General features: G+C 47.6%; 1 protein-coding gene across 1 annotated transcript in view; it reads left to right on the top strand.

Moving 5' to 3' along the window:
• Positions 1 to 1079: 1079 nt before the first annotated feature.
• The window catches only part of LOC139384644 (BTB/POZ domain-containing protein KCTD19-like), a 48712-nt gene continuing 32325 nt past the window's right edge, over positions 1080 to 17466 (top strand). Inside the window, exons 1-9 of the mRNA XM_071129458.1 lie at positions 1080 to 1292; positions 1992 to 2139; positions 3241 to 3429; positions 6618 to 6740; positions 7620 to 7839; positions 13029 to 13177; positions 13422 to 13537; positions 16052 to 16194; positions 16290 to 16357. Of these exons, the coding sequence (XP_070985559.1) occupies positions 1080 to 1292; positions 1992 to 2139; positions 3241 to 3429; positions 6618 to 6740; positions 7620 to 7839; positions 13029 to 13177; positions 13422 to 13537; positions 16052 to 16194; positions 16290 to 16357 (1369 nt within the window). The remainder of the gene's footprint in view (positions 1293 to 1991; positions 2140 to 3240; positions 3430 to 6617; positions 6741 to 7619; positions 7840 to 13028; positions 13178 to 13421; positions 13538 to 16051; positions 16195 to 16289; positions 16358 to 17466) is intronic.

Genomic DNA, 17466 nt, shown 5'->3' with positions numbered 1-17466 from the left:
TGTGTGTGTGTGTGTGTGTGTGTGTGTGTGTGTGTGTGTGTGCTTGTAGGTGGCAGGCATTGGGACAGGTGTCTACAGAAACAGGTGCTAGCTCTGAGAGAGCAGGAGACACACCTGAGACAGCTGGAGCAGACCATGGTGCTTCTACAGGGCAATCACAGGTCAATACACACACACACACACACACACACACACACAATTAACTCGACATTCTGTCTGTCAAAAGCCTGTGCCAAGACTCAGAAATGTGTTTTTTGTATTTATGTATTTTCCACAGGTCTTTGGTGTCCAATAATAACTCTCTGTCGGGACATCTAAATGAACACATAACAGAACAAACAGAGCCCATGGTCCAGAGAATCCAGCCAGCAGACTAATCTAATGAGTTCAACATTGAACATCAATTCAAGCCTTTGTCAAGATTGTACTGCGTTCTAATGAATAAAGCCTACTCTGTAAACGTTGTATTTGTAATAGACCTGCTTTTTATAGGCACTCAAAATGTATTTATCAAAAACAATTTTAAAAAATTAAAAAAATCACTTCTAAAGAAAGATAACGTTAGTTATCATAATACACTTTTCTGTATTGTCATTTGTGTAATTAGATGATAATAAAGCGATGTTTTTTCACAGTGTTAAACCCTCCGAAGCTACTCGGTTTTTCCTCCAGCGGGCCTTTGATGTGACGTCACTGACGCAGAGAGACCGTTTCAGTGACGTCACCGGTCCACGTATTAAACGGTTCCTTGAGGCCAGCTGTCAAAACGGAGACAAAATCTACTTTCTTCGCAATAGCCAGGCCTATATTTTGAAACAGTAGTGCATTTAAATATATATATATATATTTTTTTAACAATTTGCTAAAATAGGCTACTATAAAAGTTTGATTAAGAAGAAGGTAGCTGATGAATAATTAATTGGGGGTGATTTTTGATAGCTAGCCAGGTGTTAGCAACGGGCAAAGTGAAGTGGAGACGGTAGTTGCTGTGAGGTGTATAACTAATTAACTTTCTGTTTCTTTACCTGGCTTTTGCGTAAAGTTAATTTAAAAAAAAAGTAAGCTACTTATAGTGCCAAATGGCAACTGAACAGGACAATCAATTTTGTTCCTTCAACGTTGGTGGTTGTTTTTTTTCCATCCGGTTCAACCGACTTTCTCACCTTCAGGACTCCTTGCTTTTCAAAGACACGTCTTCTGGTCAGAAACCACGGTGGTTTATCGAGAGAGACGGATGCACATTCAGACATGTACAGTATTATCTACACACTGGGAAACTAGCTACATCATGTGTATCAGAATTCAATATTTTATATGAGCTTAACTGCAGGTCTACGTCTAACGTCACTGCTACAGGTACATCAATTCCTCAATCAACCCTTTTGCCGTTTGCAAAGTTAAGGACATGATTATTAGTCTACCTAATATGGTAAAGTAACGCAAACAGTCTACTGTTGTGTTTCACAATAGCATTCAATCAAGGTTTAACGTTTTTTTAAAAACGAAATCAAAACAATAAGGCTGCATTTAGACAAGCAGCCCAATTATGATCTTTTTTTTTTCAATAATTGGTATTTTGACCAATCAGTTTAGCTCTGAAAAAGATTGGATTTGAAGAGGCCTGATGTGATTGGTCGGGAAAGACCTTGTGCTACATCATTGAGTCTTAACATAAAAAATATACTTGGACAACTTTTTAAGAATAAGTTAATTTATACCGAAAATATTTAATGTTTACACTATCATAATTTATATCCTAGTGTGTACATATCAGTAATATTACTATGCATACTAACTCCCTCTAATTACTTGTTATTTTTGTATTAAAATGTTGATTATTATTGATATTGATACTGTAATGTTGAGGGAGGCAGATCTAAGCATTTCACTGCACCTTTTATCCCCGGTGCTGTAAACTATATGGAACAAATAACATTTGATTTGATATGAAGTGGGCTCATGATTTATGTCCTCGGTTAATTTCCCACTAGGCCTTAGAGAACCTCCAGTCAGGGAAGCATTTCCTGCGTGACCGACCAGTAGACCTGCAGGTGACTGAGAGAGCCACTCTGAACTACTGGAAGACCAGAATCTGTAACACCAGAGAACCTGATCCCATAGCCAGCCCAGTGTCCTCAGGTAGGCCCCCCATAGCCAGCCCAATGTCCTCAGGTAGGCCCCCCATAGCCAGCCCAGTGTCCTCAGGTAGGCCCCCAATAGCCAGCCCAATGTCCTCAGGTAGGCCCCCCATAGCCAGCCCAGTGTCCTCAGGTAGGCCCCCCATAGCCAGCCCAGTGTCCTCAGGTAGGCCCCCCATAGCCAGCCCAGTGTCCTCAGGTAGGCCCCCCATAGCCAGCCCAGTGTCCTCAGGTAGGCCCCTCATAGCCAGCCCAGTGTCCTCAGGTAGGCCCCCAATAGCCAGCCCAGTGTCCTCAGGTAGTCCCCCCATAGCCAGCCCAATGTCCTCAGGTAGGCCCCCATAGCCAGCCCAGTGTCCTCAGGTAGGCCCCCATAGCCAGCCCAGTGTCCTCAGGTAGGCCCCCCCATAGCCAGCCCAGTGTCCTCAGGTAGGCCCCCCATAGCCAGCCCAGTGTCCTCAGGTAGGCCCCCCATAGCCAGCCCAGTGTCCTCAGGTAGGCCCCTCATAGCCAGCCCAGTGTCCTCAGGTAGGCCCCCCATAGCCAGCCCAGTGTCCTCAGGTAGGCCCCCCATAGCCAGCTCAATGTCCTCAGGTAGACCCCCATAACCAGCCCAGTGTCCTCAGGTAGGCCCCCATAGCCAGCCCAGTGTCCTCAGGTAGGCCCCCATAGCCAGCCCAGTGTCCTCAGGTAGGCCCCCCCATAGCCAGCCCAGTGTCCTCAGGTAGGCCCCCCATAGCCAGCCCAGTGTCCTCAGGTAGGCCCCCCATAGCCAGCCCAGTGTCCTCAGGTAGGCCCCTCATAGCCAGCCCAGTGTCCTCAGGTAGGCCCCCCATAGCCAGCCCAGTGTCCTCAGGTAGGCCCCCCATAGCCAGCTCAATGTCCTCAGGTAGACCCCCATAACCAGCCCAGTGTCCTCAGGTAGGCCCCCATAGCCAGCCCAGTGTCCTCAGGTAGGGCCCCATAGCCAGCCCAATGTACTCAGATAGGTAACACCAGACAGCCTGAGCCCATAACCAGCCCAGTGTACTCAGGTAGGTAACAGCTATTGCTTAAACAGGCAAGGATTGCTACAATATGATGTCACTGTGTTGTTGTGTAGTTCATGACGCGGTACCCCTGGGTCTGGTGGGGACTCCTCTGGTCGACGGTGACGAGGAGGTGCTGTACTGCTTCGTTCCCATGGAGACGGTCCGCCTGTACCCCGCCCTGGTGACGCCTCACAACCTGCTGTGGCTGTGTGACGACCTGGTCGTCATCGAGTGTGACAGCTCTCTCTTCAGATTCATAGGTAAGTTTAATTTAATTATTTACTTAGGCTATCGAGGACTCATCTACATCACACTCTGTTCTGGGCAGCTAGTCTTCTCAACCTTGTTCCATCCCATACCGGATGTTCTGGTGTCTGCTTCAAGCTCCAGCTTTCCTTTAGTCATATCCAACAAAGAAATCAACATCAACCTAAAACTCAGAATCTAGAAAATTCTAGAAGTATCTTAACCTCATTATAACAAAAAAGCACACATTCATAGACCGTAAACACAAGTTTCTCTCTTCAGGCTCATAGGAGAATTGCTCAAGTCATCTACAACATATCCAGAGATCTGAACTTAGCCTCTATTCCCATTACAACCAAACACCAATCAACTCAATAGGAACTCCCAACAAACCTACCTCTCATAGCTTCAGTTACTGTTTCTCACTCCAGTGGCCTTGTGCCTTCACATCTTCACAAGTAGCTACAGTAAGGATCAGTGTTACCCTCTGGTATTATCTCTAGTAGCTACAGTAAGGATCAGTGTTACCCTCTGGTATTATCTCTAGTAGCTACAGTAAGGATCGGTGTTACCCTCTGGTATTATCTCTAGTAGCTACAGTAAGGATCAGTATTATCTCTAGTAGCTACAGTAAGGATCAGTGTTACCCTCTGGTATTATCTCTAGTAGCTACAGTAAGGATCAGTATTACCCTCTGGCATTATCTCTAGTAGCTACAGTAAGGATCAGTGTTACCCTCTGGTATTATCTCTAGTAGCTACAGTAAGGATCAGTGTTACCCTCTGGTATTATCTCTAGTAGCTACAGTAAGGATCAGTATTACCCTCTGGTATTATCTCTAGTAGCTACAGTAAGGATCAGTATTACCCTCTGGTATTATCTCTAGTAGCTACAGTAAGGATCAGTGTTACCCTCTGGTATTATCTCTAGTAGCTACAGTAAGGATCAGTATTATCTCTAGTAGCTACAGTAAGGATCAGTGTTACCCTCTGGTATTATCTCTAGTAGCTACAGTAAGGATCAGTGTTACCCTCTGGTATTATCTCTAGTAGCTACAGTAAGGATCAGTGTTACCCTCTGGTATTATCTCTAGTAGCTACAGTAAGGATCAGTATTATCTCTAGTAGCTACAGTAAGGATCAGTGTTACCCTCTGGTATTATCTCTAGTAGCTACAGTAAGGATCAGTATTACCCTCTGGTATTATCTCTAGTAGCTACAGTAAGGATCAGTGTTACCCTCTGGTATTATCTCTAGTAGCTACAGTAAGGATCAGTATTACCCTCTGGTATTATCTCTAGTAGCTACAGTAAGGATCAGTATTATCCTCTGGTATTATCTCTAGTAGCTACAGTAAGGATCAGTGTTACCCTCTGGTATTATCTCTAGTAGCTACAGTAAGGATCAGTATTACCCTCTGGTATTATCTCTAGTAGCTACAGTAAGGATCAGTATTACCCTCTGGTATTATCTCTAGTAGCTACAGTAAGGATCAGTGTTACCCTCTGGTATTATCTCTAGTAGCTACAGTAAGGATCAGTATTATCTCTAGTAGCTACAGTAAGGATCAGTGTTACCCTCTGGTATTATCTCTAGTAGCTACAGTAAGGATCAGTGTTACCCTCTGGTATTATCTCTAGTAGCTACAGTAAGGATCAGTATTATCTCTAGTAGCTACAGTAAGGATCAGTGTTACCCTCTGGTATTATCTCTAGTAGCTACAGTAAGGATCAGTGTTACCCTCTGGTATTATCTCTAGTAGCTACAGTAAGGATCAGTGTTACCCTCTGATATTATCTCTAGTAGCTACAGTAAGGATCAGTGTTACCCTCTGGTATTATCTCTAGTAGCTACAGTAAGGATCAGTGTTACCCTCTGGTATTATCTCTAGTAGCTACAGTAAGGATCAGTATTACCCTCTGGTATTATCTCTAGTAGCTACAGTAAGGATCAGTATTACCCTCTGATATTATCTCTAGTAGCTACAGTAAGGATCAGTGTTACCCTCTGGTATTATCTCTAGTAGCTACAGTAAGGATCAGTATTACCCTCTGGTATTATCTCTAGTAGCTACAGTAAGGATCAGTATTACCCTCTGGTATTATCTCTAGTAGCTACAGTAAGGATCAGTATTACCCTCTGGTATTATCTCTAGTAGCTACAGTAAGGATCAGTATTACCCTCTGGTATTATCTCTAGTAGCTACAGTAAGGATCAGTGTTACCCTCTGGTATTATCTCTAGTAGCTACAGTAAGGATCAGTATTACCCTCTGGTATTATCTCTAGTAGCTACAGTAAGGATCAGTGTTACCCTCTGGTATTATCTCTAGTAGCTACAGTAAGGATCAGTATTACCCTCTGGTATTATCTCTAGTAGCTACAGTAAGGATCAGTATTACCCTCTGGTATTATCTCTAGTAGCTACAGTAAGGATCAGTATTACCCTCTGGTATTATCTCTAGTAGCTACAGTAAGGATCAGTATTATCTCTAGTAGCTACAGTAAGGATCAGTATTATCTCTAGTAGCTACAGTAAGGATCAGTATTATCTCTAGTAGCTACAGTCAGGATCAGTATTATCTCTAGTAGCTACAGTAAGGATCAGTATTACCCTCTGGTATTATCTCTAGTAGCTACAGTAAGGATCAGTGTTACCCTCTGGTATTATCTCTAGTAGCTACAGTAAGGATCAGTGTTACCCTCTGGTATTATCTCTAGTAGCTACAGTAAGGATCAGTATTACCCTCTGGTATTATCTCTAGTAGCTACAGTAAGGATCAGTATTACCCTCTGGTATTATCTCTAGTAGCTACAGTAAGGATCAGTATTACCCTCTGGTATTATCTCTAGTAGCTACAGTAAGGATCAGTGTTACCCTCTGGTATTATCTCTAGTAGCTACAGTAAGGATCAGTGTTATCCTATCTCTGGTATCTGACTCACTGTAACGATTCCTGTCATTGTGTTTATCTGGATGATTCCGTTGACGTAGTGTTTGTCGAACCTCCGAAGGAAATTCATCTGTCAAAATAAGCGCGTTCCTGTGTGCGTGTTTCTGTGTGCGTGTTTCTGTGTGTGTGTGTGCATGCAATGTGCGCATGTGTATGTGTGTGGCGTGTTTGAATGTATTTCCGTGTGTATCTCTGCGAATGTGAAGCAGCAGCATCTCCTAACAGGTGATGATGTGTCTGTGTTCTGTTCAGCTAATTACCTTCAGACCGGAAACATCTTCCTGCCAGAGGACTTCAGTGATCATGACAGGCTGAACCAGGAGGCCGGAGCGGCTGGCATGACGGACTTCCTGGAAGAGTTACAGAAACGACCCGGTACGCAGACAGGAAATACAAATGGCTCACTATCTAGACCCGGTACGCAGACAGGAAATTACAAATGGCTCTTTAATATATAGGGAATAGGGCTCTGGCCTATAGTAGTACCACTATATAGGGAATAGGGCTCTGGTCTATAGTAGTACCACTATATAGGGAATAGGGCTCTGGTCTATAGTAGTACCACTATATAGGGAATAGGGCTCTGGTCTATAGTAGTACCACTATATAGGGAATAGGGTTCTGGTCTATAGTAGTACCACTATATAGGGAATAGGGCTCTGGTCTATAGTAGTACCACTATATAGGGAATAGGGCTCTGGTCTATAGTAGTACCACTATATAGGGAATAGGGCTCTGGTCTATAGTAGTACCACTATATAGGGAATAGGGCTCTGGTCTATAGTAGTACCACTATATAGGGAATAGGGCTCTGGTCTATAGTAGTACCACTATATAGGGAATAGGGCTCTGGTCTATAGTAGTACCACTATATAGGGAATAGGGCTCTGGTCTATAGTAGTACCACTATATACGTAATAGGGCTCTGGTCTATAGTAGTGCACTATATAGGGAATAGGGCTCTGGTCTATAGTAGTACCACTATATAGGGAATAGGGCTCTGGTCTATAGTAGTACCACTATATAGGGAATAGGGCTCTGGTCTATAGTAGTACCACTATATAGGGAATAGGGCTCTGCTCTATAGTAGTACCACTATATAGGGAATAGGGCTCTGGTCTATAGTAGTGCCACTATATAGGGAATAGGGCTCTGGTCTATAGTAGTACCACTATATAGGGAATAGGGTGGTATTTGGGACACTGTCCGATGCTGTAACGTGCTGCTAACTACAGCGTGTCATTCTTACCACAGAATTGATTGGTGATGACATATTGCAGCCTCAAGATGGCTGCCCTCAGATGAAGCAACAACAGCAGCAGCATCAGTTGACCCCTCAACCTCTGTACATTATGACCTTTGACCTGTTGGTGAGGTACCAGGACTCGGCTCTGGGACAGCTCTGTGTGGACAGTAACGTGGAGGGCAGCAGGCTGCACCTCTCTGGCAACGGGGTGGTCTTCCAACACGTGGAGTAAGTCCATTAAATTCAAATACACTTTATTTATCCCACAGGAGGCCATTATGTCGGCTGAAGTAGTGTAGATATTGGAACAACAAGTTATCTCCATTATCAGTGATGATTAGGGACAGGAGTTTCCCTGTTGTAGTCTATACCTCCTGACTAGGAAACACTCTGGGGCCCCTGTTGTAGTCTATACCTACTGACTAGGAAACACTCTGGGCCCCTGTTGTAGTCTATACCTACTGACTAGGAAACACTCTGGGCCCCTGTTGTAGTCTATACCTACTGACTAGGAAACACTCTGGGGCCCCTGTTGTAGTCTATACCTACTGACTAGGAAACACTCTGGGGCCCTTGTTGTAGTCTATACCTACTGACTAGGAAACACTCTGGGCCCCTGTTGTAGTCTATACCTACTGACTAGGAAACACTCTGGGCCCCTGTTGTAGTCTATACCTACTGACTAGGAAACACTCTGGGGCCCCTGTTGTAGTCTATACCTACTGACTAGGAAACACTCTGGGCCCCTGTTGTAGTCTATACCTACTGACTAGGAAACACTCTGAGCCCCTGTTGTAGTCTATACCTACTGACTAGGAAACACTCTGGGCCCCTGTTGTAGTCTATACCTACTGACTAGGAAACACTCTGGGGCCCCTGTTGTAGTCTATACCTACTGACTAGGAAACACTCTGGGCCCCTGTTGTAGTCTATACCTACTGACTAGGAAACACTCTGAGCCCCTGTTGTAGTCTATACCTACTGACTAGGAAACACTCTGGGGCCCCTGTTGTAGTCTATACCTACTGACTAGGAAACACTCTGGGCCCCTGTTGTAGTCTATACCTACTGACTAGGAAACACTCTGGGGCCCCTGTTGTAGTCTATACCTACTGACTAGGAAACACTCTGGGCCCCTGTTGTAGTCTATACCTACTGACTAGGAAACACTCTGAGCCCCTGTTGTAGTCTATACCTACTGACTAGGAAACACTCTGGGCCCCTGTTGTAGTCTATACCTCCTGACTAGGAAACACTCTGAGCCCCTGTTGTAGTCTATACCTACTGACTAGGAAACACTCTGGGGCCCCTGTTGTAGTCTATACCTACTGACTAGGAAACACTCTGGGGCCCCTGTTGTAGTCTATACCTACTGACTAGGAAACACTCTGAGCCCCTGTTGTAGTCTATACCTACTGACTAGGAAACACTCTGAGCCCCTGTTGTAGTCTATACCTACTGACTAGGAAACACTCTGGGCCCCTGTTGTAGTCTATACCTACTGACTAGGAAACACTCTGGGACCCTGTTGTAGTCTATACTTACTGACTAGGAAACACTCTGAGCCCCTGTTGTAGTCTATACCTACTGACTAGGAAACACTCTGGGCCCCTGTTGTAGTCTATACCTACTGCCTAGGAAACACTCTGGGGCCCCTGTTGTAGTCTATACCTACTGACTAGGAAACACTCTGGGCCCCTGTTGTAGTCTATACCTACTGACTAGGAAACACTCTGGGGCCCCTGTTGTAGTCTATACCTACTGACTAGGAAACACTCTGGGCCCCTGTTGTAGTCTATACCTACTGACTAGGAAACACTCTGAGCCCCTGTTGTAGTCTATACCTACTGACTAGGAAACACTCTGAGCCCCTGTTGTAGTCTATACCTACTGACTAGGAAACACTCTGGGACCCTGTTGTAGTCTATACCTACTGACTAGGAAACACTCTGAGCCCCTGTTGTAGTCTATACCTACTGACTAGGAAACACTCTGGGACCCTGTTGTAGTCTATACCTACTGACTAGGAAACACTCTGGGGCCCCTGTTGTAGTCTATACCTACTGACTAGGAAACACTCTGGGACCCTGTTGTAGTCTATACCTACTGACTAGGAAACACTCTGGGGCCCCTGTTGTAGTCTATACCTACTGACTAGGAAACACTCTGAGCCCCTGTTGTAGTCTATACCTACTGACTAGGAAACACTCTGGGACCCTGTTGTAGTCTATACCTACTGACTAGGAAACACTCTGGGACCCTGTTGTAGTCTATACCTACTGACTAGGAAACACTCTGGGGCCCCTGTTGTAGTCTATACCTACTGACTAGGAAACACTCTGGGGCCCTTGTTGTAGCCTATACCAACTGGCTAGGAATTACTATGGGCCCTTCTTGTAGCCTTGGAAACACTCTGGGCCCCTGTCCTCAGTTGCAACACTCCCAATTGAGTTCCAAACTGCCTCTGGAAGCAACGTCAGCACAATAACTGTTCATCAGGAGCTTCATGAAATGGGTTTCCATGGCCGAGCAGCCGCACACAAGCCTAACATCACCATGTGCAATGCCAGGCTGGAGTGGTTGTGAACGATGAATCACACATTATCATCTGGCAGTCCAACGGACGAATCTGGGTTTGGCAGATGCCAGGAGAACGCTACCTGCTACGCTACCTGCTCCTAAGCATAGTGCCGACTGTAAAGTTTGGTGGAGGAGGAATAATGATCTGGGGCTGTTTTTCATGGTTCGGGCCCCTTAGTTCCAGTGAAGGGAAATCTTAACCCAAAATAATAAAATTACATTCTAGACAATTATGTGCTTTCAACTTTGTGGCAACAGTTTGGGGAAGGACCTTTCCTGTGTCAGCATGACACTGCCCCCGTGCACAAACCAAGGCCCATACAGAAGTTGTTTTTTGGGATCTGTGTGGAACTTGACTGGCATGCACAGAGCCCTGACCTCAACCCCATCGAACACCTTTGGGATGAATTGGAACGCCGACTGCGAGCCAGGCCTAATCGCTCAACATCAGTGCCTCGACCTCACTAATGCTCTTGTGGCTGAATGGAAGGAAATCCCCCACAGCAATGTTCCAACATCTAGTGGAAAGCCTTCCCAGAAGAATATAGGCTGTTATAGCAGCAATGTTCCAACATCTAGTGGAAAGCCTTTCCAGACGAGTGGAGGCTGTTATAGCAGCAATGTTCCAACATCTAGTGGAAAGCCTTCCCAGAAGAGTGGAGGCTGTTATAGCAGTAATGTTCCTACATCTAGTGGAAAGCCTTCCCAGAAGAGTGGAGGCTGTTATAGCATTAAAGAGGGGACCAACTCCATATTAATGGCCATGATTTTGGAATGAAGTGATTGACGAGCAGGTGTCCACAAACTTTTGGTCATGTCTTGTATCTTTTGGTTTTATCATGAGATTCCAGATAGTAGTTTGCATCATATCCAGAGGTTTTCCTGGTCAGGTCACAAATTGGTCGGGTAAAACTCCTGGCCCTATTCTAGTGCTCTGGTTAAACTCCTGGTCCTATTCTAGTGCTCTGGTAAAACTCCTGGCCCTATTCTAGTGGTCTGGTAAAACTCCGGCCCTATTCTAGAGGTCCGGTAAAACTCCTGGCCCTATTCTAGAGGTCCGGTAAAACTCCTGGCCCTATTCCAGTGGTCTGGTAAAACTCCTGGCCCTATTCCAGAAGTCTGGTCAAACTCCTGGCCCGATGCTAGTGGTACGATAAAACTCCTGGCCCTATTCCAGTGGTCCGGTAAAACTCCTGGCCCTATTCCAGTGGTACGATAAAACTCCTGGCCCTATTCTAGTGGTCCGGTAAAACTCATGGCCCTATTCCAGTGGTCCGGTAACACTCCTGGCCCTATTCCAGTGGTCCCGTAAAACTCCTGGCCCTATTCCAGAGGTCCGGTAAAACTCCTGGCCCTATTCCAGAGGTCCGGTAAAACTCCTGGCCCTATTCTAGTGGTCCGGTAAAACTCCTGGCCCTATTCCAGTGGTCCGGTAAAACTCCTGGCCCTATTCCAGTGGTCCGGTAAAACTCCTGGCCCTATTCCAGTGGTCCGGTAACACTCCTGGCCCTATTCCAGTGGTCCGGTAAAACTCCTGGCCCTATTCCAGTGGTCCGGTAAAACTTCTGGCCCTATTCCAGTGGTCCGTAACACTCCTGGCCCTATTCCAGTGGTCAGGTAAAACTCCTGGCCCTATTCCAGTGGTCCGGTAAAACTCCTGGCCCTATACCAGTGGTCCGGTAAAACTCCTGGCCCTATTCCAGTGGTCCCGTAAAACTCCTGGCCCTATTCCAGTGTTCCGGTAACACTCCTGGCCCTATTCCAGTGGTCCGGTAAAACTCCTGGCCCTATTCCAGTGGTCCGGTAACACTCCTGGCCCTATTCCAGTGGTCCGGTAACACTCCTGGCCCTATTCCAGTGGTCCGGTAAAACTCCTGGCCCTATTCCAGTGGTCCGGTAACACTCCTGGCCCTATTCCAGTGGTCCCGTAAAACTCCTGGCCCTATTCCAGTGGTCCGGTAACACTCCTGGCCCTATTCCAGTGTTCCGGTAAAACTCCTGGCCCTATTCCAGTGGTCCGGTAAAACTCATGGCCCTATTCCAGTGGTCCCGTAAAACTCCTGGCCCTATGCTAGTGGTCCGGTAAAACTCCTGGCCCTATTCCATTGGTCCGGTAACACTCCTGGCCCTATTCCAGTGGTCCGGTAAAACTCCTGGCCCTATTCCAGTGGTCCGGTAACACTCCTGGCCCTATTCCAGTGGTCCGGTAGAACTCCTGGCCCTATGCTAGTGGTCCGGTAAAACTCCTGGCCCTATGCTAGTGGTCCGGTAAAACTCCTGGCCCTATTCCAGTGGTCCGGTAACACTCCTGGCCCTATTCCAGTGGTCCGGTAGAACTCCTGGCCCTATGCCAGTGGTCCGGTAGAACTCCTGGCCCTATGCCAGTGGTCCGGTAAAACTCCTGGCCCTATGCCAGTGGTCCGGTAAAACTCCTGGCCCTATTCTAGTGGTCCGGTAAAACTCCTGGCCCTATTCCAGTGGTCCGGTAACACTCCTGGCCCTATTCCAGTGGTCCGGTAGAACTCCTGGCCCTATGCCAGTGGTCCGGTAAAACTCCTGGCCCTATTCTAGTGACGATCATAATGTAATTCAGTGACTGACGTGACTGTAGCTCCTGGAGAGACGGTGAACAGCAGCGTTGAGTCGTTATCTAACGTGGATTCATGTACGCGCTCCTCATAACGGGCCAGTCACACTGGGAAAAGCCTTTTCATTGGTTCAATTGGAACCTTGCACAGCTTACAACCAATGACACGGCTTCCTTTCTGACGTAGTGTCTTGTTGTTGTTGCGGTGAACAGACCCTAAAACTGTCATTCCCATTGGGGGATGTTGCAGGAACTGGTTAGGCACGTGTCGTGTCCCGCTGACGGAGAGGCAGTGTGAGCTGCCGGGGTTGTGTGAGTACCTGGACAGGCAGGATGAGGCCTACCACACATTCAGAGATGCACTGTGGGAGTTCCTACACAGGACCAGGACCACAGGCAGTGAGAGAACACACACACACACACACACACACATACACACACACACACACACATACACACACACTCCCGTTTGGCCTAGTTGTAACTGTGCTACTGTTTCTCTCTCTCTCTGTCTCTCGATCTGTCTCTGTCTCTCTCTGTCTCTCTCTGTCTCTCTCTGTCTCTCTCTCTGTCTCTCTCTGTCTTTCTTTCTCTCTGTCTCTGTCTCTCTCTCTCTGTCTCTCTCTCTGTCTGTGTTTTACAGGGTGTTTTACAGAAGGGCCCTGGTCCGCCTCAGTGGCAACGTTCAGCATTTATAAAGTTGTTAAAGTTTATGTGGGAACACACTGGTACGCCACTTACTACAAAACCCTGTTAAAGGTACTGTGACACTCCTGTTCCCTCCTTCACAGTCTCTGGAATCAGCTCAAACTACAGACAAGAGTGGTTATATTTTAACTTTATTTATTATTTTACTAGGCAAGTCAGTTAAGAACAAATGTTTATTTATGATGGCCTACTGGGGAACAGTGGGTTAACTGAGGTGCAGTAAGTAGTACAGTAGCAGACATACAGTATAGAGGGAGGTGCAGTAAGTAGTACAGTAGCAGACATACAGTATAGGGGGAGGTGCAGTAAGTAGGACAGTAGCAGACATACAGTATAGAGGGAGGTGCAGTAAGTAGTACAGTAGCAGACATACAGTATAGGGGGAGGTGCAGTAAGTAGTACAGTAGCAGACATACAGTATAGGGGGAGGTGCAGTAAGTAGGACAGTAGCAGACATACAGTATAGGGGGAGGTGCAGTAAGTAGTACAGTAGCAGACATACAGTATAGAGGGAGGTGCAGTAAGTAGGACAGTAGCAGACATACAGTATAGGGGTAGGTGCAGTAAGTAGGACAGTAACAGACATACAGTATAGGGGGAGGTGCAGTAAGTAGGACAGTAGCAGACATACGGTATAGGGGGAGGTGCAGTAAGTAGGACAGTAGCAGACATACAGTATAGGGGGAGGTGCAGTAAGTAGGACAGTAGCAGACATACAGTATAGGGGGAGGTGCAGTAAGTAGGACAGTAGCAGACATACAGTATAGGGGGAGATGCAGTAAGTAGGACAGTAGCAGACATACAGTATAGGGGTAGGTGCAGTAAGTAGGACAGTAGCAGACATACAGTATAGGGGGAGGTGCAGTAAGTAGGACAGTAGCAGACATACAGTATAGGGGGAGGTGCAGTAAGTAGGACAGTAGCAGACATACAGTATAGGGGGAGGTGCAGTAAGTAGGACAGTAGCAGACATACGGTATAGGGGGAGGTGCAGTAAGTAACACAGTAGCAGACATACAGTATAGGGGGAGGTGCAGTAAGTTGGACAGTAGCAGACATACAGTATAGGGGGAGGTGCAGTAAGTAGGACAGTAGCAGACATACAGTATAGGGGGAGGTGCAGTAAGTAGGACAGTAGCAGACATACAGTATAGGGGGAGGTGCAGTAAGTTGGACAGTAGCAGACATACGGTATAGGGGGAGGTGCAGTAAGTAACACAGTAGCAGACATACAGTATAGAGGGAGGTGCAGTAAGTAGTACAGTAGCAGACATACAGTATAGGGGGAGGTGCAGTAAGTAGGACAGTAGCAGACATACAGTATAGGGGGAGGTGCAGTAAGTAGGACAGTAGCAGACATACAGTATAGGGGGAGGCGCAGTAAGTAGGACAGTAGCAGACATACAGTATAGGGGGAGGTGCAGTAAGTAGGACAGTAGCAGACATACAGTATAGGGGGAGGTGCAGTAAGTAGGACAGTAGCAGAATAGGGGGAGAGAAGTTCACTATAATAACAGGGCTCTGGTAGTGATGTTGTACATCCCCAATGGCACCCTATTCCGTATATATGGTGCACTACTAAGAGCCCTAACCAAGTGCACTATGTCTCTCTCTCTCTCTCCCGTGTCTCCTCTCCCGTTCCCTGTCTCCTCTCCCGTCTCCTCTCCCCTTTTCCCTCTCGTCTCCTCTCCCGTTCCCTGTCTCCTCTCCCGTCTCCTCTCCCCTTTTCCCTCTCTTGTCTCCTCTCCCGTTCCCTGTCTCCTCTCCCCTTTTCCCTCTCTTGTCTCCTCTCCCGTGTCTCCTCTCCCGTTCCCTGTCTCCTCTCCCGTCTCCTCTCCCATTTTCCCTCTCTTGTCTCCTCTTCCGTGTCTCCTCTCCCGTTCCGTGTCTCCTCTCCCGTTCCCTGTCTCCTTTCCCGTCTCCTCTCCCCTTTTCCCTCTCTTGTCTCCTTTCCCGTGTCTCCTCTCCCGTTCCCTGTCTCCTCTCCCGTCTCCTCTCCCCTGTTCCCTCTCTTGTCTCCTCTCCCGTGTCTCCTCTCCTGTTCCTTGTCTCCTCTCCCGTCTCGTCTCCCCTTTTCCCTCTCTTGTCTCCTCTCCCGTGTCTCCTCTCCCGTTCCCTGTCTCCTCTCCCGTCTCCTCTCCCCTTTTCCCTCTCTTGTCTCCTCTCCCGTTCCCTGTCTCCTTTCCCGTCTCCTCTCCCCTTTTCCCTCTCTTGTCTCCTCTCCCGTGTCTCCTCTCCCATTCCCTGTTTCCTCTCCCGTCTCCACTCCCCTTTTCCCTCTCTTGTCTCCTCTCCCGTGTCTCCTCTCCCGTTCCCTGTCTCCTCTCCCATCTCCTCTCCCCTTTTCCCTCTCTTGTCTCCTCTCCCGTGTCTCCTCTCCCGTTCCCTGTCTCCTCTCCCGTCTCCTCTCCCCTTTTCCCTCTCTTGTCTCCTCTCCCGTTCCCTGTCTCCTCTCCCGTTCCCTGTCTCCTCTCCCATCTCCTCTCCCCTTTTCCCTCTCTTGTCTCCTCTCCCCTGTCCCCTCCCGTCTCTCCCCTGTCCCGTCCCGTGTCTCCCCTGTCCCAGCACCCAGAGCTCCTGTCCAACCCCAGGAAGAGCAGCTGGATCTTATTCGGTCATAGTCTCCAGATCAGGGCCGATGGAGCGATGTTCAGACACATCCTCAACTTCCTGAGATGTGGACACCTGTTGCTGCCCTCTGTGTTCAAGTACAGTAGGGAGCTGGGAAACTGGACACAGCAGCGAGCCAAAATGGCCGCTCTTATCGGTCAATACCAACCATTTTTGTGTCTATGTCGTGCAGGGAATGGCGGCTGTTGTGCCATGAGGTAGAGGAGTTTCAGATCCCAGCTCTGACTGTTCTGACTACAGGTGAGAGAGAAGGGCCCCGTTATATACCGTCAACCTGTCAGTCACTACAGGTGAGAGAGAAGGCCCCCACTATATACCGTCAACCTGTCAGTCACTACAGGTGAGAGAGAAGGGCCCCACTATATACCATCAACCTGTCAGTCACTACAGGTGAGAGAGAAGGGCCCCACTATATACCGTCAACCTGTCAGTCACTACAGGTGAGAGAGAAGGGCCCCACTATATACCGTCAACCTGTCAGTCACTACAGGTGAGAGAGAAGGGCCCCACTATATACCGTCAACCTGTCAGTCACTACAGGTGAGAGAGAAGGGCCCCGCTATATACCATCAACCTGTCAGTCACTACAGGTGAGAGAGAAGGGCCCCACTATATACCGTCAACAGTCTGGTCAACCTGTCAGTCACTACAGGTGAGAGAGAAGGCCCCCACTATATACCGTCAACCTGTCAGTCACTACAGGTGAGAGAGAAGGCCCCCACTATATACCGTCAACAGTCTGGTCAACCTATCAGTCACTACAGGTGAGAGAGAAGGGCCCCACTATATACCATCAACCTGTCAGTCACTACAGGTGAGAGAGAAGGGCCCCACTATATACCATCAACCTGTCAGTCACTACAGGTGAGAGAGAAGGGCCCCGCTATATACCGTCAACCTGTCAGTCACTACAGGTGAGAGAGAAGGGCCCCACTATATACCGTCAACAGTCTAGTCAACCTGTCAGTCACTACAGGTGAGAGAGAAGGGCCCCACTATATACCATCAACCTGTCAGTCACTACAGGTGAGAGAGAAGGGCCCCACTATATACCATCAACCTGTCAGTCACTACGGGTGAGAGAGAAGGGCCCCACTATATACCATCAACCTGTCAGTCACTACAGGTGAGAGAGAAGGGCCCCGCTATATACCATCAACCTGTCAGTCACTACAGGTGAGAGAGAAGGGCCCCACCATATACCATCAACCTGTCAGTCACTACAGGTGAGAGAGAAGGGCCCCGCTATATACCATCAACCTGTCAGTCACTACAGGTGAGAGAGAAGGGCCCCACTATATACCATCAACCTTTCAGTCACTACAGGTGAGAGAGAAGGGCCCCGCTAT

The sequence above is a fragment of the Oncorhynchus clarkii genome, chromosome 26 (assembly GCF_045791955.1).
Source record: "Oncorhynchus clarkii lewisi isolate Uvic-CL-2024 chromosome 26, UVic_Ocla_1.0, whole genome shotgun sequence".
Taxonomy (NCBI): Eukaryota; Metazoa; Chordata; class Actinopteri; order Salmoniformes; family Salmonidae; genus Oncorhynchus; species Oncorhynchus clarkii.
Note: the sequence above shows the minus strand (reverse complement) of the source record. Positions and strands in the feature narration are given on the sequence as shown.